The sequence below is a fragment of the Platichthys flesus genome, chromosome 3 (genome assembly GCF_949316205.1).
Source record: "Platichthys flesus chromosome 3, fPlaFle2.1, whole genome shotgun sequence".
Taxonomy (NCBI): domain Eukaryota; kingdom Metazoa; phylum Chordata; class Actinopteri; order Pleuronectiformes; family Pleuronectidae; genus Platichthys; species Platichthys flesus.
Window position 1 is genome coordinate 13,738,571 of NC_084947.1, and position 24,025 is coordinate 13,762,595.

The 24,025-nt window shown below is 44.0% G+C and overlaps 1 protein-coding gene across 1 annotated transcript; it reads left to right on the forward strand.

The window, feature by feature from the left end:
• Positions 1-12,551: 12,551 nt before the first annotated feature.
• rgmb (repulsive guidance molecule BMP co-receptor b) lies at positions 12,552-22,229 on the forward strand. The gene is made up of 3 exons (XM_062384994.1): positions 12,552-13,101; positions 17,288-17,829; positions 19,866-22,229. The coding sequence occupies exons 1-3, from the start codon at positions 12,984-12,986 to the stop codon at positions 20,625-20,627; spliced, it is 1,422 nt and encodes a 473-aa protein (XP_062240978.1). The 5' UTR covers positions 12,552-12,983; the 3' UTR covers positions 20,628-22,229.
• Positions 22,230-24,025: the final 1,796 nt, after the last annotated feature.

Below are 24,025 nucleotides of genomic sequence, written 5' to 3' on the forward strand. Positions count from 1 at the left end.
GTTGGCTCTGCTATCAGCGTTATCTTTGCTACTTGGCCTTGACAAGGCTGAAACAGCCTGCATCATGGTTAGCTGTGCTTTCTGGAGCTGTTGATCCTTTTTTAGTTTTTCTCTGTCTTTGGTTTCTTTGTGTTGGCGTTCAGCATGTTCAGCATGACGTCTGATCTCTGTCAAGCGAGCATCCTCAAGCCCGATGCAGGTGTTGCCTACGTTTGCCCGTAGTGGGGGGAACAGACCATTCAGGAAGGCCTGTTTCAGATGTGTTTCATAAGCCCCTGGCTCATTGCCAAGGTCGTCCGGTATGGGGATGCCGCTGTGTTGATTAAACAGGACAGTCAGACGTGTGAGGAAATCTCCTACGGTTTCGCCTGGTTGTTGTTTGCACCCCGTTATTTTGGACATGTCAATTTTATTGGGGAAGGCGGTCTTCAGGGCGTTGAGGAGTGTGTTGAGAGCGTTGACATATGCTGCATTACCCGCATCCTCCCAGTCTGGCGAAGTCAGACGGAGGTCACCTCCACAGTGCTGACGTATTTTTGCAAAGTCAGTGGGGCCTAATTTCTTCATTAGAAGTCGTCTGATTTCAGACACTGTTGGCATGAATTCACGGCAAAATGTTTCAAACTGGAGGGCAAATGCTGTGCCAGAGTTCCGTGGGTCTGGGAGGTGATTCAGTGCTTCGGTCATGTCTGCGTCAGTCCAGGGGCGGTAGACGAGGGCTGGGCCGGTTGGTCCCATGACATTTATCATAGGAGCAGTTATCACTTCTCCCTGCTGTTGACGAGTTCTATTTGCAATGGGAGAGAAGGAATCAGAGCCCAGAGATGAGGAAGAGGTGACGTTATCATTCAGTCCTCCAGCTGCCCCGTCTCCATAGACTGGCAGAACGGCGGGTGGAGGCTGGGATTGGCCTGAGAGTCGATCGGTGGAGTCTGGTATCTGCACATCATATGGAGGGGGGTTTTGTCGTTGGGGAGGAGGGAGGCAGGCGTCGAGGAGAGGCCCTTTAAACCCTGTAAGGGGAGGATAAAGAGATGTATATGATTTCTTTTCAACTTTCTTTTCAACATTCTCAGTTTCCTTCTTGTCAACCTTAGCCATCTGTTTAAACGTTTTTTTCCTGTCCCTACACTCTGCCTCTTTTTCCCACATTTCAAGACACTTTTTATTGTCTTCAATGTCTTTCAACATTGCGACCTTGACCTTTTTCTTGCTTTTTAACTCTTCCTCTCTCTTGAGGAGTTTCTCTCTCAAAAGTTTAATTTTTTCGACACTGAATGACCCGTTATGAGGAAAACCAAAGTCTCTGGACCATACTGGAAGATATGTCACACTTTCCCATCCGTGCCTTGCAACCATGGCGTCCACAATAGGACCCTCTGGGTTTTGAAGTCCTTGACTCCCCTTGTTACCCATCCTGTCTGGTCTATGAAATTGGCTTATCAACAATTTTCATAACCTTATTAATTAGCTGTGTGAAAATGGACTCAACAGTTTTCACAACACTCTAATTTAAGACGTGGACGTCTCCACGAATCCTTGTTTCTTTCTCTGGCAAAACAGGAAAAATGCCACAAGAATGATTGCCACAAAATGGGTCAGATTAACAATAATAATCCACAATAATCCAGAGACAATGACTAATACACCTGTTCCAAATAAAACCCTTAAATGTTTGATTTCTTATGTTTGATTTCGTATTTGAGAAATCACCTTAACAGTCACAAAAATCAGAATTTCAACATCTCACCAGATTTAAGATGACCAAAGAGAGGTCTTTGGATCCCTGTGAAGAAGGTACAGAGCCCCAGTTTTTTCGGTCCTCTCTTCTCTTCAGTGTTGGAGGTAGAGGCAGAAGATTTTCTCTCCTGGGTGATCAGCCACCGAAGACTTCTCGGGTCCAGACGATCTTTCAAGGGATCCTGTTCGTGACGCCAAAAATGTGATGGAAATTCATCTTGAGATTTGAAATAATGAAATTCTCAGACCGGAGTTGCTTTTGAGTCTTTATAATAATAAGCTCTGCAGAGTTTACACAACAAGCACGGGTGCTCAAAATGGAACAACTGGCTGTAAGTTCACAGAAGCCAGAACTTATACAAAGAGGCGTTTCATAAGACATGATATGAAAAAAAAAAAGAAGACATGAAAGACATGAGATCATCCTCTATCTTATCTGCTGTGTCCTTCCGTCCCCGGTACCAGTTAGATGAAAAACCTCACCCTACCGTCCCTGGTACCAATTAAGGAAAAACATCAACAAATAAGGGCTCCATCCTGTCAGGTAGACAGTATCACAGCAGTGAGACACTTAGTAAGGGGATATCCAATACCTTAGACACTGGTCAGTGATATTTTCCATTACAATGTGATTCTTCGTGTGGAGGGGCAACCCATGGGTTGGGAGGGGTTGTTCTGTTTGGTTCAATGTGGGACCCCTCAGATTCATTCTTAAAACATCCCTGGTGACACAAAATGTGAGTGAGGCAGAGACAAAGAAACAGAGTGGATGAGACACCTACAAGTATTTTTACGAGCCCTGTTTCATTACTCCACTCAGCACTGACTGGGTGTGTGTGGGTCTGAATGCAAACGTATAAAATAATGGGAGAGGACACACGCACACACACAAACATGTATAAACACAATGGTGTCTGTATATTTCTCAATACTCATGCCTTGGGGAAAAAGAAGGATAAATCATGTGTTCAGGAAAACTGGTTCCCTGCCCGAGGTTCCATTTGAGTCAGTCATCAGTTCGATTTTTGTGGGACATGTGAAACATGTTTGAGTGTATTTGTTTATCCGCAGATGAAAAGCTTTTTTGAAGAATTAGGAAGAAACTCAAGGGAGATTAAAAGAATGAATGTGTAATATGTCATCTCTGCTGCAAAAAATGATAATAAGTTATAATAATAAAATCTTATTTGAAACTATGAGAAAACATGTACATTTTTTATGTAAGAATTACATAAGAACTTCATTTAGCTTCTTCACTGTCCTTTGACACTCACTTTGCTTCTTTATGTAACATCCTTTACAAATCAGTCTCAATTAATTAGATCTCCTTATTATCATATTGCACCAATGCTTCATGCTGATAAACGACCAATCATCAATGCTAATGTCTGTAGTCTTTTTTTAAACAGAGTTAAATGAGAAAATTAGACGTGAAAATTAACCCTGATGGATGACGTCTTTTTGAACTTTGATCAAGGAGCCATGTGCTGCGTCCAACTGCTTTCATCTCTCATGACATATGCACCAAATTAGCATTTTCTGTTCTGTAGCTTATTGTGGTTTATAAACAGGATCTAAAAACCGACTGTATGGCTTTGGGTCCTTCAGACAGTTTGATGCCATTTTCGTTATTCCATATTCTGCTACCAAGCGTAGTTTTTTCAGTACTGCAATCCATTTTTTATTCTGCAAATATTAATTTTAAACAGTTTTTTGTCCATCTCAAGAGAAAGCACTGGCCTATATTATACAACTACCCTAATTTCCCCAGTTTTTTCCATGACTACTTTCACTCTTACAGTCAAACTGCTGTTGGGTTTTGGACCCTGGGCCCCACCCTTCAGCCAGGCCGGGGTGGGTGGGCCTGTCTGCGGGGTGCCAGGCAGGGGTGTCTACGACCAGTGATGTGAATTGACATGCTGTTTAAAAATGGATCCGTCTAAATTATTCAGTCTGTTATTTTAGTGTCAGCGGTCACTGATGATGTCTGGTTGTCACGGAAACATAGTCCCATGATCCATAGCCCACAGCTGAGTCCCCCCCTCCACCCCCATTTGAAGAGGAGAGAGAAAGAGATGGACTGTTCCAGCCTGATCGTTTCAACAGAGAATGATGTTTGAAAAAAGCAAATACTGTCTCGCCATGTCAAAAAGTGCGTAAGAAAAAAATGATTTCCTAGAGAGAGAGAGAGAGAGAGAGAGAGAGAGAGAGAGAGAGAGAGAGAGAGAGAGACTGGTTTTATTTGACAGCAGCAGTAAGACATTATACAGGATTACAAAGTGATAAACATTATACTGCTGTAGGGTGTGGAGGTAATACAATACCTCTCTGGGTCTAATGAACGTATACAGATAGTTCTTATATCTTTTTCTCCTTCTGTGTAATTTTTCTCAAAACACACACACACACACAAACACATGATGGGTCTTGGGCTGTGGCGGCCAAGCTTTATGGATCTCCAGTGAGACATGAACACATGGAACAGTCATCCAGCATCCAGCTGCTGGAGTGGGGTTTCTCTCCATCTCCCACTGAGATCGTCTCTGTGATGAGAGGCTGCATCTCAGAGCTGCCACCTCACTCACTGGAAGCTGAATGAAAAACTATTAAATGTTAGTATATTCAGATTTTGTATTTGTCTGAATGTGTGTGTATGTGTGTTTGTGTGTGTGTGTGTGTGTGTGTGTGTGCTTGTGTATAGTAAAGACTTCTTTATGAGCGGCCAGGCTTATGAGGCAGAGAAACGGCTGCGTGAACAGCTGGGGATTCAGACTGGGATTTTGTCTTCCACCTAAAACCTGAGATTTACACACTGCCCAAAGCCCAGGCACACAGCGCTCCAAGACGAAACATGCATATGCATGCAGTCATGCGTGCACACACACAAAGGAGTCTTGCACTTGCACAGCTTGCATCACACATTTCAGGTCATTTCATCATCTGTTAGTCATTTTTCATCTCAAGCTTTTCACCTTAAACTAACAAGCATAATATACTCATTGATTTATTCTGGAAGTGAAAGAGACTGTCTCGTGTACAAATTGGTTCCTGTTCAAGCAGCTCACTTGTGATATAACATGCTACCTACGTTTTCACTTCATTGCCCACTCACTCAGCATTTTAAGCCCTATTTAACCAGACAAACTGTCAAATTCAGCACTGATTCTCTCTTTCTGACTTGAAGTGGCACTCAAGCTCCCATTAGCTGTCACAGAGCAAAAAGTTTCCCAAGTGTTGTGCCGCATTAGAAAACTAAGCATCTTTGTTTTCAGGCCCAAAAAACTAATTGAAAATGTGAAGCTCTTTCAGTCACGTTTACACAAAATGCATTTTTCTCGCTGAGTGCCACAAAGCATAGGACTTGCTGCCAGTCATGATGAGTTAATTCCCACAGCAGCCATTTGGAGACATGCAGCCTGCTGTCTTCACAGTGTGACTCCAAATCCCACCGTCCCCATCATGCTTTCATCCCTACCTGTCAGCAGAGGAAAGCTCCATACACCTGCGGCAACGTGCGTTGTGGAGTGTGCATGTTTGTGTCCGTTTGTGTGTGGGTGTGTGTGCGCGCCCACAGAGGAGCTTGCTGTGCAAGCATATTCACAGCCAGCATTTCTGACAAGCCTAATGAATCTCCAGCGAACCGCTGCCAGCTCTCTCTTGTTCTGTCTTGTCTTCATTGTTCTCTCACTTTGTTTTCTACCGTGTTGTTTTCTTCCTCACACTCTCGCCCCCCCTCGCTGTTTGTCTGCTTAAACCGATGCTGCCTCCCTCGCCGCTGTGGGTTTTACCTCCACCAGCTAAAAAACCTTCCTTTATCCGCTCTGTGTATATACCCCCATTAAATCCCACCGAGGTAAATGGTCCGAGGGAGGCCCTGGTGTTATTCATGATAGGGATGAGATGAACTTCTCTCACAATAATGCTGATTGATGCACTCTTACTCAAACTTCCTCTGTGTCTGCGAAAGACCCTTGTTCCAGAGAAGGAGGCCTTGATTATACTTACCCATGATGTATTAGTCATGCCTCAGCTCAGCTTGTCTATCCGAAATCCATTACCTATGCCTGAGGAGGTCTTGTTAGTTCACAATTGAGTGCTAATTACAAAACATTATGATACATCGGCCTCATCTTGCTGTAATCTCAGTAATTAGGAAAGTAAAGTCAGTTTACACGAGCAGAGACGCAGAAGAAGAAGGAACGCGGAGAACAAAAGATTCAATCCAATCGAGCATCCTTCTTAAATGTCCTTCACGATACACACACACACACACACACACAGACATACACACACACACACACACACACATACATACATATATGTTTATATACTCATGTGTCAGTTACAAAGTCTTGACTGCATCACTGATCTGTTGCCTCGCATGAACCGACTGGGAGCGTGCACACACAGAGCATGAGTAATGAAACGCTTCACACTCATTTGGCTTTTGCACTTCAAATGAGATTGGCATGGCGCAGCGTCTAAAACACAACCATTAGATCTATAATGACTCTACAGCCTACTCCCCATGGACTGACACACACACACACACACACACACACACACACACACACACACACACACACACTGCACCTCCCAGCCCCCCAAATAGACGATGTATTATGCATTCCACCCATCTGCCACTCTGAGCACTCTATCCCAAGGGGAAGAGAGGGGAGGAGAGGGGGAGGAGGAGAGAGGGAGGCAGGCACAGCTGGATGTAGGGAAGAAAGTGGGGTTGTGAGCTCTTACCCTCTCTCTCTCTCTCTCTCTCTCCCCCCCCCCCCCCCCATCTGTATATCTGTCAGGTTGTCGGCTGCTGGAATGTGAGGGGCTCACCTGTGTTTGGGCTCCTTCCTCACAGACAGGTATGAGCATATGGCTCTGATGTTATGAGTGATTTATAGATACCCTAACCCTGTGTGTGAGTGTGTGTGTGTGTGTGTGTGTGTGTGTGTGTGTGTGTGAGAGTGGGGTTTGTGTTTACCACTGGAGGATGTGGAAGGCCCAGCAGGAGATGGAAGCTGACCATCTGTAGCTACAATGCTCAAAATACCCATGAATCCTCACTGTGTGTGTGTGTGTGTGTGTGTGTGTGTGTGTGTCTGTACATGTGTAGAAACCAGCACAACAACAAAGCAAGCTGCCTTTGTGTGTGTGTCTGTACATGTGTAGAAAGCAGCACACCCACAAAGCAACCTGCCTGTGTGTGTTTGTGTGTGTGTGTGTGTTTGTGTGAGAGAGACACGGCGGAGGAGAACCAGGGATGCTTTTGTGTGATCTGATCAAAGTATATGCACAGAGAGTATCAAACTCGGTGAACAATTATCACCAGCGCTGCCTTCATCATGGGATGTACAGGCTCGAAAAGTGACTAATGATGCATGAAAAATGAGCATTGGTGGAATCACAAGGCTTCTGCTTATTTAACTCCATGGTTGCGGGCGAGATGACTGACAAAGCAAGTTTCATTGCAGAGCGAGCTGAAGCCGAGAGGAGATCATTTTTAATAGTGCGTCTTTGTCCCGCAGCTGCCAAACAATCACCCTGACTCAAACCATACTGCAACCCCATGATCCTCATCTGCCCTATTACATCCTTCAGCTGTTTCCTACTTACTGCTCTGTGTGGATGTGTGTGTGTGTGTGTGTATGTGTGTGTGTGAGTGTTTGCCCGGCGAAAACAGAGGCTTCGTTGTCACTGAGTGTGTCGTCTGATGCAGCTGTGTGCTGCTTCAGATGTTTCCGCACAAAGGATGAATGATAGATGACGGAAATGAAGAGGGAGAAGATAGAGAGGGATGAGATAAATAGATGTTTATTTCAGATTTATTTGTTCCACCATTTACAGGGAAAAGTTCCCTATGTAATTAAAAGCCACGTTTTTTTCTTTAGAATGATACCTTGTCAAGCTACAACTGGAAAGGGTCCCTGTGGAAAATGTGCCCATGGAACAGAGACACTTTCACTAGATATTCTGTATTGTGTTTGTCAGGTTTTGTTTTGATTTTTGAAAAACTGTTAAGTAAAAACATACATTTTGGTTTATACTTTAACAGTCGGACACTAAATGGAAACTTATTTTCTGTGTATGTGTGTGTGTGTGTGTGTGTGTGTGTGTGTATATATTTATATATATATACACACAGTGGCAGAGTTGAAGTGTTAATCATTAAAAAATACAAGAATCATCCATCAAGGAGATGATGTTTTCTCCTGTGTTTGTTTTTCAGTCAGCAGGACTACGCTAAAACTGCCAGATGGATTTCCATGAAACTTACCACGGGTGGGAAGAACCCATTGAATTAGATCTGGGGCCAGGTCCAGGAATTTTTATAAAAACAATAGAAGAAAAACGCATCCAGTTTAAAATAGACACACAACATCTTTATTGCTGATAAACCTGGTAGGATGGACAGAACATTTTCTAACATCATATCATAGGAGCCCTTCTTGAAATGATGAAACCCATGTATTATTCACAGTTAACAGTTTCAGAATGAAGGCTGCAAACAGCATCACCACAGGCCATCCAAACAGCCCATTCCAAACATTCATGTTAAGAACCTGATTTTTTTCATCACGATCCTTGAAGGAAAATATTCAAAAACTTTTTATCTTACAATGCTTAAGAAAGGGAAAAAAAGAGCTCAGCCCGTGATCCGGATGCACACCTAAATTGGTTCTTCTTTGGGTCATGTCCCAGCCCTCTACAAAATGTCATGGAAATCGGTTCAGTAGTTTTTGTGTAATCCTGCTAATTAAATAATAAACAAATGCAATCAATTACATAACTTCCCTGGCAAAGGTAAAAAACTCTGCAAAGCGAAAGGAAAGAAAAGCCGAGTTTCAGAACAGTGTGTAGAAGCAGAATAGAAAGCGCTATCATGAGTCATGATATTATTTTGGTTCTGCGTCAGCACCAGTCAATCACTGCACATCAACGGGCCGGTCTGGGAAAAATGGACTGGGGGCTGAGAGCGTAAGAAGAGAAGGATCTGTGGATAACCTCCCACTCTGGCCTGTATTAAAGAAACCCTCTCCCACTGATCTGAGGTCTCCGGTGACGCTACATTTCTCTCGAGTGTTTTAAAAGATAAACTGACCCCAAAGATAAGGGCTGTTCGCTTTTCCCACTCTGACACTTTTTGCATGGATGCACCTGAAACCAGCCCTGGCCTCGCTCTCTGTCTCTCTGCAACAGTGGAGTGAATGTGCAGACAAAAGATGGTCTGATAAGACCAAGTCAGGTGAAACACAACATGAGTTTGGCTGGGCAGGGACACAGCTATCAAAAGCGTTATTATGGGATTGGGTTTCCACTTGCATTATGAGAGGCTACCTTGATTTTATCTATTATGTTCTCGTCTCACATCAGGAATATAAACATACACCGCCACCCACCTGACAACCCCCACCTTTGCCAGCTATCTGAGTCAGAGATTGGATGTGAGGGATTTTTGTTTGTCTGCTGAGAATAAGTGAACATGTAGTGTGGTGTGAGTGGTGGAATGTAATTAAATACATTCACTCAATACCTCAGTACAATTTCCACGCTTTTTTTATACCTGTAAGCCTCGACCTTTCAAAATAAAATCAAACGTTTTATATTATGATGCATTTGTTTCATGTCATTCTTATCAAGTCAGTTTATAATTGGCTTCTTACATCTGCTTTTATTAAAATGTGAAAACAACAAATACAAATGAGTGATGACTATTGCCAAACCAATGCAACTTGCTTTGTTGCTTCTGTTTGGCATTTGTTTGTTTGTGTATTTGTTGTTAAGGGTATAGTGAAGGGGACTGTTGGGCCTTGGTGGAGTTTTGAATTCTAGTAAGTCTATTTACTATTTATAAAACAAAAAATAAAATCCCCTTTGAGTTATAATGCATTTGTTCCATTAAAAATGTCTCTTCTCATCAAGTCATCTGTGATTTTAATTGGCTCCTTACACATTTTTTTTTTAAGCCCGAAAATTACAAAACCAAATGAGTGCAAACTAATGCATATGTTTTCCCCCACTACTGTATGTGTAATCATATGTGTGTGTCTATGTGTGACACGGATGTCTTATCTTCCCCTGCGCAGCCTTTGACATACCTGCAACAATACAAACTCTCGGTATTTACACACTCTGACACATGCACTCATGTGTGCACATGCAGGTGTTCCGTGGAGTTGCGAGAGCCATTTGTTGAGTGACGGCCCGGGGTGAGGGGAAGTTGGTGAGAGGTATAAAGTGGAGGAGGGAGGCAGAGGTGTGGAGGTGAAGACAAGCTGGACGATCAGAAACAGACTGTCTTTGTGCCTGCGTTGCTCTGTATGAATGCAGGTGTAACTAGGCAGAGAGGCTCTGCTGTGTGCGTGTGGGGAGGGGGGTGGATTAGTTTCAGGGGTCCTCCACTGCTGTGTCTCAGCTGTGGTGTAATTGATTAAATTAATTAATATGAAATATAGAATTAAACTCCATTGAATAGGGTAATTATGTTATCTAGGTTTCTAGGCTCCCCCCGCTCTCTCTCTCTCTCTCTCTCTCTCTCTCTCTCTCTCTCTCTCTCTCTCTCTCTCTCTCTCTCTCTCTCTCTCTCTCTCTCTCTCTCTCTGTGTGTAAGTGTGTGAGTGTGTGCAGGCTGATGTGTGATTCAAATGAAATATGAAATTAGTCATGATCAATAGCGCCATGTGCACCCATGTAATTGAATTAACCACCCTGTGTTCGGAGTGTACAAGCATCGATGAAATGTTCACTGAGGGCCCTTCATCCTGCAGAGATAAAATGTACTTAATTACTTAATTACTTAATTATTTTAACTGCTTACGTCCACTCTCTAGTGTTTTCATTAAATTTGTCTCCTGTCCGTATGTTTACCTATTCCAGGTACAAACTGGTATCCTCAATGGTACAAATCCACAGGTTTACACAACAACGCAACATTTTGGGGAGATTTCCTCACCCTCAGATCTGTATGTGTTCTCATCTGTGAGATCAGAGGCCTCTGGCAGAAACAGGAAGTGGATGTAATCTAATATCAGAGCCATATGCGTTGCACACATCATCTCGGCTGGCCACAATTACTATCAAATCCTTGTGAGACGCATAATGACGGTGTGTGTGTTTATTTTGCCCACACAATCAGCAGAGAATAAGTGGCCATGACCAAACTTTTGGAGGGCAGCGCTGTGAGTGTTCATAGCGATGGTAGCTGAGTCATGTTAAGAGTGAAACTTCAAGGCTATGACACACAGCTTATAAAATATCAGTCACAGTGAGGCTCTTTTAGCTGAATAGCAGGCAAGGTTATAGACACACTCATGCACACAAACACAAGCACACTGTGGCAGAATGTTGTCGACAGAAAAGGATTGTAGCCAACATCTTCTCTCATATCACTTTCTTTCAATAGAAAACAATCTGACTATATTTGCATAAACAAACACACACAAACACACACACATACATACACACACGCACGCACGCACACACATACAAGCACGCGAATAAAAAAAAAAGCATTAAAAGGAGAAACTTCTGTGCTTTCTTTGAAACGTATACAACTCAGCAGCTTTTACAAGAAAAGGTAGATTTTGGCTCAGGCTCAAAGTTTTGAAATACATTCATCTACAACAATCCCCAGAATCTGGGTGTGAAGGTATACTGGTCGTAAATAGCTTTAGGTGAAGGGAACAATAGCGACAGCACGGCACAGGCTCTTTTGCATATAGCTGTGTACGTTCAGCCTCTGTCATTATTCATGGGAGGTGTTCACATTGTCTGCTCACTTTGTACCTTCTGCAGTTTTCTGCTACTGATTGAACAGGTTTACAAACTGTGCAGTGTGTTGTGTCTCTGTGTGTTATTGTGTCTAGTTTAGTGTGACAGAGGTGCCCCATCCCATTGCCCCACTATAGGTTCTGATCTGTTTCCCTTCTTCCTTTTGTGGTTCTTGCAAATGAAGTAAGCAGAGACGCAAACTTATCCGAAGAAACGTGAATACCCACTTATTAACACACTTTCTCCTAAGAAATATCCTGCTGCTAGTGGCTCTTGATTCTGCAAAAAAAACACTGGCACTCGCTCAGTAGACCACATTTTAAAGTCACTAGATTTTAGTCTGATCTGCAACAAATTGCGCACTCATGAATATCACTCTATTATTTTCATCGAAAACCATGAACTATTCTCTGAGAAATTAAAGAAATGGTTGAAAATCCCCCTATCTCGCAATGCTAGAGACATCCACCTTCTGATCTGCGTTGGCACCAAAGTTCACAAACACACATGACGTGTGGAAAACATAATAAAGTAATAAATAAATAAGAAATAATTTACATTTTCTTCTGCATCATGCGGCTGTTGTTGTTGTTGTTGCAGTTGCTTTTGTTGTACTGGTTGTTGTCATCTTAGGAAAATACCATAAACCAAGGATGCACATTTTCAAATAAATATGGTGATTCCCTTAAAGCTTTCACTTTGCAATATAAAATCTGTTGGCAGCACAGCATAACGGAAACCCATTATTGTCTTCTTTGTACCCAGTGATTTAATGGGATCTTACCAACGTTTTACAAGTTGTATCTGCAGTCTCTCTCCTCTCTCTCTCTCTCTCTCTCTCTCTCTCTCTCTCTCTCTCTCTCTCTCTCTGTGTGCATGTGTTTGCTTGTGCGTGTGCGTGTGCGTACTTGAGTCTTTGTAGGCGGGTTTTCCGCCAACAGGGTTTGGTTGATTCAGTATTGATTTGTCGGTGAGGCGGAGGAGGAGGAGGAGGAGAAGAAAGTGAAGTGGGAGGAGTGGAGGAGAAAACCCTGGCCCGAGAGAGACAGAGAGTGAGCGAGAGAGAGGGGGGAGAGAGAGAAATAGAGAGAAAGAGAGTGAGAGAGAGAGAAAAGGGGGAGAGACTTAGAGAGAGGGGGAGAGAGAGAAAGAGATCATCACAAGGTAAAAGTCAGACCGTGGAGGGAGCGCACTTACTGGATATACGCAGGGAGGGAAAAGTAAAAGTGTCTTTGGCCGGAGTGACTTTAGCTCTTACTTTCTGCTCCTTCCTTCCTCTCCAACCGCTCCGCCCTGCATTCCGCGGAGCAGCTGTGTTTTAATGCGAACCCGAGGAGGAGAGGAAGTAGAGAAGAGTGACGAAGAAGAGACAGAAGAAGAGGAAGAAGGGAGAAGAAGGCCTGGACGCCACCCCTCCTCGCCCTCTGGATCTCTGTCCACTCTCCCCTCCTGGCCCTGCATGGACGGGGATGGGGAGAGCCGGATGCTGTTGCCGCGGGGCTGAGCGCCTCGCCTCCCCGTCTCTGGTGCGCCGTTTCCGGCCACTGCTGCTGCTGGTCATCGCTCTGTGCTGCGGTGCTCAGATAGGTAACTAGAACTGCACTTTCCACACGGCAGCGACTGCACGTCTCTCGGCCATGAGCCGCAGCACATCTGGGGTTTTACGCACTCTTTCACGCTGTTACGCACTCATTTCTGTGCGCTCCTGCAGCTACAAACCTCTGCAATCTATCTTCTTAGTCTGCCGCATTATTAGCCTTTAGTCATTGGATACTTTATTAGTTATTAAGTAGTCATTGTGCTTGCGATCCTTGTGTTAGGCCCTGACAATGGCTCTCTCTCCAGCGGCAGTGCTGCAGTCTGAGCCCGGATCGAGTTTCCCCTCTCTCCTGGGCCGTCATTCTCCTGTCTGCCCCTAATGGCTCATGGAGGAGGGGAAGAGAAGGGGAGAGAGTGTGACTACCTCTCCTCATATTCATACAGAACAGATTATAGCTTCACTCAGAGCGATATACAAGGAGTCAAGAAAGAAACAACTGAATGTATCCGGGGGTGTTAATGAGAAAAGTTTAGATTGGAGCTGTGCTTTGTTTTAAATCAGAGTAAATCTGTGTGGGATACAGTTTATGTTCAGTTGCATAGTGCAAATAATTAAAACGTAATAATAATAATATAAAAATGAAGTTGCATGATGTAATTGAGACGATATTTTGTCATGTGTGCTTGAAAATATGCAAATTCACATAACATGCAGGCTGGAACCTTGAAAACAAAAAAAGGTGAATTAATCTAATCTAAATTTCATGGTATTCCTTATTGTTTCTCTTTTGAAAATCAGAAAAGTCTAGAGCTCACATATGACAATTTACAAGTCAAATCCTAGGTAGATAAGAAATAATGAAACAAAAGAAGAGTGTGTTGACCTAAAGCCAAAAGTGTTAGCAAGGATTATTGACAGTAAAACATAATGTGACTCATATTTGTAACTAGACAAAGTCGTGATTCAGGCTTTAACTGCCTTATCGCATTGTTCATTCGGTTCAAATTATTTTTGCTAACCCTAACACATGCATTTCTCATTTGGTGCAAACAGCAACACAATGTCCCCTCTCACCCCAGCATGTTATTGTGTGTTGGTCGAGTGTGTGTTGCTGCGTGTGTGCAGGGGGTCGCCTGTTGTTGGTGGCTGTCTGTTCAGCGGTCACACCTCCAGTAATTAGTTTAACACGGCTCAGGCAGTCGGACAAAAAACGCCTCTGCACACAGCCTGCTGGGAACACAGACCCACTTCACTGTAAAGACCCTCGTGGCACTTTCTCCTGCATGTAGCCTCACTTGGAAAGAATGTGCATTATTTGGTCTTTCTCAGCGAAACATTTTTATTTGTTAAAATTTCCATGCAACACGTTTCATTGTTGGTCCAGCTGTCAGGCCCATGTGTCGGGTTGGCCTGGAAGGCAGGAATGTCTGAACTGTTGGCTATTGTCTGCAGTGTCCAGGCGAGGTATAGAGAGAGAGAGAGAGAGAGAGAGAGAGAGAGAGAGAGAGACAGAGAACGCTTTAGTGAGCTCCTGTAAAGCTTCGTACCACCAAAAGCTTGGAGGGCTGTTTGCGTGTGAGAGTGCACACAACAAGGTGATCAATAAGCACTTCACAAGCCATTCTCCCGGCCGAGAGATGATCCCAGTAGATCCCTCTCTGATCCCCGGAGATCAGAGAAGTTGCGGGCATCTGGACAGGGAGACAAAGAATCGGTTAAAACCCTGAGAGAGTCAGCCGCAAGATCTTTTGACCTCTGTGTGATGTTGGCGAGGGTGCCTGAGGATGCAGGGAGGACAGGCTGTGAAGGGCGAGGAGACTTGGAATCGGGTCGAGAGCTTAAGGCTGAAAACTGAGCAGTGCTGATGGGGGCAAATGATTCAAACTGGGGGGAAGAATTTTATCTGAGCAGGTCCGAGCAGATGATGCTTGGGAGAGGAGGCCCATGAGATGATGGGGTCAGCTGGGAGAGGGGGATGGAGTGAAAAGGAGAGTTTGATATAGGACATGGAAGGGATGGTGTGGGCATTTGTGACAGTATAAGATATTTACCCCTGGGGATGAAACAGACCAGGATGTGCATGTATTCAAAGGCCTTCACACGTGGAGTTATGTATTCTCTCCTTAACAATACCGTCAAGTCAATTCAGCTCTCAACCTCGGCTCCATTTACCACATATCTCCTCTGCATGAGCTCAGATGGGATTTTCTTTTGACAGAGCAGCTCTGTGTAGTCAGAGAGGACACTAAGGAGGACGGCTCCACAAAAGGGAGATCTTAAGGAGGCCTTGAAGTATGAAAATTACGCTTTAATATTGATTTAGAACATCATATAAACAATCCTGGTGCATTCACAAGAAGGAGAGAGTGCAGGGCGAGCTATAAAAGCAGCAGCACAATGGGAGCTGGTGTGAAACTTCAGCAGATACTTGTCGTCACAGAGTTTTTAACCTTTGTATAAGTCAGTGGTTTGAACTCCTTCAGTTACAGGGCCAACTCCCTCTTTTTTATATTTTTGCTATGTCACCCTGCTGGGACCATGTCAGTGAATGAGCGCTTTTGCGTGTGTTTTCAGAGCACCTCCAGATTCTGATATCCTCGGAGAGAGAATAGAAACCCACTCTGATTAGATTGGAAGCGGCATTTAGGTTCTACAGGAGCAGATAGGAGGGAGAGAAGGAGGCTGCTGCTGCGCCAGTCAAACACACAATGTGTCCTCAGTGCTCGGACCGTCTGAGTAGCAGTGGTTGGCCTGGACGGCAGCCTGTGTGTGTGTGTGGTGTCAGTATTTAGCAGGCTGGGGAGAGATTCTGAAGCACAGTGTGAGTGAGTGGGGGTCCGTACCTGCACCCTGATTTTTAAAACTCAGAGCACTACTGCCCCCAAATGGTGTCATCCAAGTCCTTCATGCCAGTGAAATCAAGTAATGTACAAAGAGCTGGAATGTGCTGTTTGCGTAAGTGTGTGTGTGTTCATGTGTCACTGGGAACTCGTGGTTGTTAAGCGATGCTGTGACATTAAAGGAATCTGTTGATTTCAGTGAAAAACCGTATACTTTCTGCTTATGTGTGGCCATTACGACAAATCACGGACTGTGCGTATTTAACACAAGCACGTCCAGCATATTTTCTATAGCTATTTCTACGTGTGTGTGTGTGTGTGTGTTTGTGTGTGTGTCTGTGTGTGTGTTTGTGTACGTGTGTGCTTGGCTGCCCATACACTGCAGAGCCTCTCTCTCTCCCTCTCTCTCTCTGGTCTAATTTAATAGGAGCACACTGTGACTGATGCATTAGGTCTGGTCTCTAATCTATTCTCTCTCTCTCTCTCTCTCTCTCTCTCGCTCAGACTCCCTCTCTCTCTGATGTAAAAGGATATGAAAGGCCGGTCTGACCCTCGTTACATTCAGAAACGTAGCAATAGATAAAACGTCACGGACGATTTTCAGACCAAGAAATTTGTTCTTGATGGTTTCACAAGGGCAGAATAATCTGTCTTCCAGGACACATGGACGTACTTGGATCTGGTCTGCTGATCGCCATTAAACCTGTAAACAAACATTTAAGTGGAAAAAACTTTGGCCTTTTTTTTGTTTGATGAAGGGTGACTCGAGCATTTCATTGCCAGCGACTGCTTAATTGTTATCTATGTGCATTTGATAATACAACTCTTGAATCTTGAATTTTGAATCTTTAATCTTTTGACTGTGCCGGTCAAGAATGAGCACAGAATTATATCAACAGGAAGGTGTCAAGACAAATAAGCTTTACAGCATCATGGTAGTATGGATGCGTGCGGGGCACACCTTGTATTGTCTTCTTATCTCTTCCTTCTGAATTTATAAATGTCTTTCTCTCACTTGTTCCTGGGCTGTATAAGCAGTGTTATCTAACTCCTTGTGGGAAAACGTTCTTTATCTTTTCTCTCCGGCTGCTCTTTGGTTTATTACTCTTAAGGTTTATTATACTCACAGAGCGGCTCTGCTGATTGATCAAGACTTTGAATGAGCGGTTCGTTCTTTTTGCTATTTTACGAGGCTGGATTGTAACAGGCTGGAAGCATTGTGTGTTTAAGATCAAAGCTTTCTGTCTTCACACGACGGCCTGAGATCCAGCTCTCACTCTTGAATTATCAGACATATTTCTTTCCGTCTGTTTCTCAGCCAGTCGCCCACTTGTATTACCGTAATAATATCTCTCTCTTGCTGTATTTCTGACTGTCTTTGTGTCCTCTCCAGGTCAGTGTCAAGTGGCCACCCCTCAGTGTCGCATCCAGAAGTGCACCACCGACTTCGTGTCCCTGACCTCCCACCTGACGCCGGCTGTGGATGGCTTCCACATTGAATTCTGCAAGGCTTTGCGTGCGTACTCAGCCTGCACCCAGAGGACGGCCAAGTCCTGCCGGGGGAACCTGGTCTTTCACTCGGCCGTGCTGGGCATCTCAGACCTCATGAGCCAGAGGAACTGCTCCAGAGACGGGCCCACTTCCTCCACGCACCCCGAGGTCCACCTGGAGCCCTGCAGCTACCACAGTCGCACCCAGCACGCCCACACACACTCCCACGTGCATGCACATGCGCACGCTCACAGCCACGGCCACTCTCTGCCTGTGTACCTGTTCTGCGGGCTGTTTGGGGACCCGCACCTGAGGACATTTAAGGACAGTTTCCAGACTTGTAAGGTGGAGGGGGCGTGGCCTCTCATCGACAATGACTATCTGTCGGTGCAGGTCACTAATGTTCCCGTGGTTCCTGGCTCCAGCGCCACAGCAACCAATAAGGTGAGGAATAAACTGGTGCAAAGGGACGACAGAACACGCACACACACAAACACAGATAAGTGGGCATTCTGGCAGACTAATTTGGTGTCATTAAGACTGAAAGAGTAACCTAAGTGAGAGCAGCTGCATAATTTACTTTATCTATGTGTGTGTGTGTGTGTGTTTCTATAATGACATCTAAGTTGTCCTCCTGTGTCTCGGAGAGAAAAAATCTTATCAACTTGAAGCTGGAAAACAACCTCGCTCTCCCAGCTCTACTTGTCCTTCTCTCTTTCCTCCTGTGTCGCTCTCTGTGTCTTTCACGCCCTCCTGACTCACAGATGTGAGGCGAAGAGTCCGATCTTGTGACTGTCGCTTTTGACTGAAGCAGTGTTGGAAACCTAACTTGGTTAATGGCTGCATATAGCATGACCTTTAATAACATGGAATGAAATGTGTGAAAGGAGTTATTGTTTACTTACTCATGTGCGTGCGCGTGTGTGTGTGTGTGACTAGTAGGTGGCGCTTCATACACTCAGCTTAAAGCACTTTGCATGAAAAATATGCTTCCTTATCTGTTTAAGATAGAAATGACACACAAGCACTTATAAACACAGACACACACACACACCAAATGGATGACAAGCCATACAAGGTAATCTTTGTGGTGTTAAAGAAGCAATGTTGATGTTTCCCCCGATGGTCTACTACCCTCTCTAGTTTAGTCGATAGCTTTAATTATTAAAGCACATACACACCCATGTATACACTTAGTCATACAAATGCAGGCACACATACACACACACACACAGACACACACATGCACTTATTAAGCAAGTAGTCGGGGTTGCTATACAGTGGAGCTGAAGGTCTAACCTTGTGTCAGAGGTGGGGCAAGTTATTAGTCATGATTATTAGGGACACACACAAACACACACACACACACACACATACACAAACCACACACATTAACAGCCCTCTAGGCTTAATGGCCTGCCAGGCCTCATTCCTCACAGCTGTCATGTGAACAAAGCAGCCATTCTCCGGAACTATGATGTTAGTGCTAACCGTAATGCTCACACCACACCCTGTATCCACCACTGCTTCCACTCACTACTGGCACCCTATGTGTTTTATGTGCAAATGTGTGTTCATGTTTGTGTGTTTGTGTGAGTGTGTGTGTGTGTGTGTGTGTGTGTGTGTGTGTGTGTGTGTGTGTGTGTGTGTGTGTGTGTGTGTGAGTGCGTGTGTCAGCATGTTTGCATAGCTGTGTCAAATTACAACTCGTTAAAAAGTAATTTAGTAATTTCTCAAAAGTTGTGTGATGAGAGTCAATAACCTGTGTAATCGGTGAAAGTTGATATTTGTCCGTGTGTGCGAGACAGAGAAAGAGATTCCCTTTACTTAAGGTTGTAACCGGTGATAATTTTTCATTATTTATTAATCTGGTGATTTATAAGTGATCAATGTTTGAGTCCAACAGTACATCCCGTTTTGAGTTAGTTTTGAGTTCAAAATGTCAAATTATTTGTAGATAAATTCAGTTGATGAACTAAACAGTTAACTACTGCTTCAAACTAGCTTTGACTTTGATACATTTGATGAGTATTATTGAGTCTTGAAAATGTCAAAGGAAACTGTGAAAAAGGAACCACAGAATTTGTACTTTTGGAATGCTGACGTTATTACTGGTGACACTTACCATTCCCACTGGTGCTATTACTGATGTTACTGTAGATACTGGTGGTACTGGTTTTATTACCGATGTTACTATTGATATTACTGCTCTTACTTTAGTTACTACTGAATAATGTTAATAGTAAGAATTATGTGGAAAAATCCAATAATAACTGGATTTTTAACCAGGGTTCGTATATAATAAATATAAAGACAGACAACACGATATAAAACTACAAAGTCAAAAAAAGACCAAAAACATTGAGCTGGTGCAGGGAATGAAAGTGTAGCTGCGAACAATTTCTTGCATTTCTTTATTTTAAAACTGACTTCAAACGAGCACACTTTCAACTTGAAATGTCTCTCTAACTTTCCCCCAGATAACTGTCATCTTTAAACCCTACGATGGCTGCACAGACCAGAGGGTCTACCAGGCCATCACAGACAACCTCCCCGCGGCCTTCGATGATGGCACTGTGAGCAGTGGAGAACCCATCCACTCTTTAGCTGGTGCGGACGGCTCCACTGGGAAGGTCCGGGCTCTGTGGATCTCTGAGCGCACCCCGGGCCACCACATAGAGCTGCACGCCGGCTACATCGGTGTGACTGTGATTGTTCGCCAGATGGGCCGCTACCTGACCCTGGCGGTGCGGATCCCGGAGGAGCTGGCCCAGGCCTACGACGCCACCCAGGACCTGCAGCTCTGTCTGAACGGCTGCCCCAGTGCAGAACGCATCGACCAGGCTGGACACCTCCCCCTGCCCATCTCCCCTACTGCGCTTGGCCTGCAGCTTCAGCACCTCCGTCGGCCCAGCTACTCATCACAGATACAAGCGTCCCCCTACGGTCCTCTGCAGGTTTTCAGCGTGGAAGGGGCGAAGGAGCGCTGCAGGGAGAAGCTGGAGGTGCAGGACATTTACTTTCACTCCTGCGTGTTTGATCTCTTGACCACCGGGGATGCTAATTTCACAGTGGCGGCGTTCAGCGCCCAGAAGGACATGGAAAGCCTCCATCCACACCGGGACAGATGGAGGATCTACCCCCGCGGCTCGGCCACCTCAACCTTACACTCTGATTTTCCACCTATCAGGCGGCTCGCTCTGCTCCTGCTGTGTGCTCTAAGTGTGGCGTTCACGTATTAGCGAGAGAGGACATCTTCTGGTGTGCCTGCATGCGTGCAGGCTTGTGTATGGTTGTGCACTAGAAAGAGAGTTTTTTTTTGATAAGCACTGATTCCTCTCACGCTGCGAGTGTACAGCAGACGTGACAGCTACCAGAATCCAGATGTTTTTGTAGAAGAGGTGGAAGACACTCCCAGAGGGCACAGGAGATACTGACTGCATCTTACCTCCTAGAATCAGTCCTCTGGAGGTAAACAACACAGGAGATGGGATGATGGCTTACACAATCTGTCTTCTTCTTTGGATAGGAAAACCATGGACAATAACACAGACATTGATGAGTGGGTGAATTGAGACTGTACATAGTTCATTTTGTCATCAGTGCACAGTGTCATGTCATGGTGTTTGGAGTTTCTTTTTGATGTGATTTTTCTTTAATACCTCAGACAGAGGACGTTTGTTTTAACAAAAGCACTTTATTTTGATTTTGATTTTTAAAAACTAATCCACATCAGTGTTTCTTCCTCTCACTTGCTTTCCTCCACCAAAAAACTCCAGTAGATCAGATTTGAGTTTTTTTGATCTTTTCAAAGTAGAAGTCAGCTGATCACAACGAGCTGCCAGTTTTCTCAGAAATGAATCACTCTTCCAGTAGCTGATTTGACTCCGTGTCCCGTTTTAAAGTCGCTCATTGTGAGTCGTTCTGTTGAATGTATTATGAACATTGTCACAGCAAATGCCATCAGTGCTATTTTGTTGCTCTATGAATTTGTTGTGTTTCCTCAGTCCTGATTTCAAATATGTGTGTGTGTGTGTGCGTGTGTGTACTTGTGAATGTGCATGCGTGCGTCATTGGTGACATGCTTGAATCTGTGACCATACTGGCTCAAGTTTTGCTTCTCAACGTATTCTTTGTTGTTTTAATTTGAGCCAAAGACGGATGATGTATTTTTTTAATGTGGAAACAATATCATAACTCACCTCCAAACCAGCACCCATCTCCTCCTCTTCCCCCTCTTCCTCCTTCTCCTCCTCCCCTGTTTTTTAAAATGCTACTGTAGACTATTTTTCTCCTACTACCACGATTGACAAGCTGCTCCTTAATGACATATGTGTACGATACTGGAGTGTAGACAAAACACTGCAAATCACTGAGGAAACTTCCCCACAGTCTGCTTGGATACATATACTCCAGCTCTGTATTGTGGGTAATTAATGCCATTTGATTCCTAGTAGATATGCCAATCCCTACAACTGTGAGCTTTCTTAACATGTAACATACTGTATAGTTATGTCACACTTGTTTGGCCACATAAGCTTAATCTCTGTTGTCTTATTTTGGCATTGTGACCTCTTACATCACGTGTGAGTTGGTGTCAGTTCGGTGAAGAGTGACTGGTCAGTGTTGAAATACTTAACTTATTTATGAACGTAGTGTCCTGTAGAGGAAGTAAAGCTCCATATTCTTACTGTTGGATAATAATTTAAAAATAATGTCAGATGTGATTGTACTGCCACCTAGTGGTGCTCTGTTGCTAAATGTGTTATGTTAAAAAAAAGAAAAGAAAAAAAAGAGGAAACAAACTGTGTGCAAGTGTTTTATTTAAAACAATAAAGTCCAAATGGTCAAAACATACTCTTGTTAATTAATTTTACATTTACAAGAATTAAAAGAGAAAAACAAGAATAATAGAGATATAAAATTACACTAATTAGTAAACCCTGATGAAATAACCTTTTGCCTTTAGTCTTACCCTAACCACAATTCACCCCTAACCTTTACCAGGACCTGAGTGACCTTTTACCTCATTAGGACGTGACTTTGATCCACATGGGAACTACAGGTCCTGACAAGATCAGCATTTGGGCTGGAAAAAGTCCTAATCAAAAGGAGCTCAGAAACACACACACACACACACACACACACACAGACACACACACACTAACCCATCTGTCTGAGGTTAGGTTTTAAACCGGCACACAATCTGCTTTCAACTGCCAAAGTCTGCGACACCTGGGATGTTGGAGTGAAAGAGCTGAAAATGGCGCGAGATCTGAAGCATTGGAGAGCTGCTGCTCCTGTGATCGTCACAGTGAATAGTCCATTCACCATACAATCCAAGAGAGTGTCCAAAAGGCTCTGTGTAGGACGATAGGACCAAACCTATGATGTTCCAATGCAGAAATCCTCACTGTGTTGTGTCAGACAAGAACAAGTTCCCTTCCCTGGGATACTTCTCTTTTCACGGTCATATAGCATGTCAGAAGTTCTCCATCTAAAAAGTAATATATAAAGCTCAAGATGAATCACACTAGGAGACAACAGAATAATATTTACTCATCAAGTATACAGGCTACTTGCATATGAGTGTACATGAGCATTATGTTTCTGTGGATAATACTAATCTAATCTATATTAAACTATAACAGTCATATTTGGTTCCAATTAAATCTCACAGACTCTTACCACTTAATAACCGCATAAAAGGTCATCAGGGCGTTAAAGCCGATGCTCTTCATGAGAAGCAGCCTCATCGTCAGTACAACCACTGTGTTAGTCCACACATCAATATCTGCAGATCAAACCACACAGACCAGCGTGAGGCACAACATCTGTACTGTAACATCTGTTTTAAAACAATTCGAATTTACCTTCTGTCTTTTCGTCGTCATCGCAAATCTTGCCTCGACGACCTGATGATTTTAAATATTTCAAGATCTTGAATTAAAGCGCAATCAGACTCCAATATGTTCACGTGGCAGCTGTTCTCCTACCTGCTGATGTGACGTGGTGTCGCTCGAAGACTCTAGGGTGTCGTCTGCGGCTCACGGAGCAACGGTAAGACGGCCAGTCGCTGGTCACCACTGTGATTATCGACACAGGGCTGTGGCGACGATGCTTCTTGCTCAGAGCAATGCTGCGTGGTGCGATAGACATGTAGTCATCTGAAGGTGACCTCCAGCTGACCTCCAGGTGACCCCTCCTGAAGTCCCTAACCATGCAAACCAGCAGGGTCCAGCCCAGACTTTCCCCCAAAAGATGGACCGGGGGAGCCAGAGACGCCAGGATGTCACCTTTCACCCCTCCTGACCCAGAGGAGGAAGAAGGACCATGAAGAGGAATATATTACCATTGAACAAATATTAAACTAGAATGGCACTTGGTAAAGCGCATTAAAGGCCCTCTCTCTCCTTAAATTAAATCAAGCTGCACTAAATTTCACTCACTCATAGATTACAGTTCACTATTTATATAATTTCCATCAAGATCGATAGATTCTTCCCTGGGATAACAGGGAAAATGTGAACCACAAAAAACAATTCCCTATCCCACAATGATAAAGACAGTGAAAGAAAGTTCCTGAATCCACCCTCTTATTCCGATCTGCACAATAATGTATGTGTGTTCAGAGCCTAAC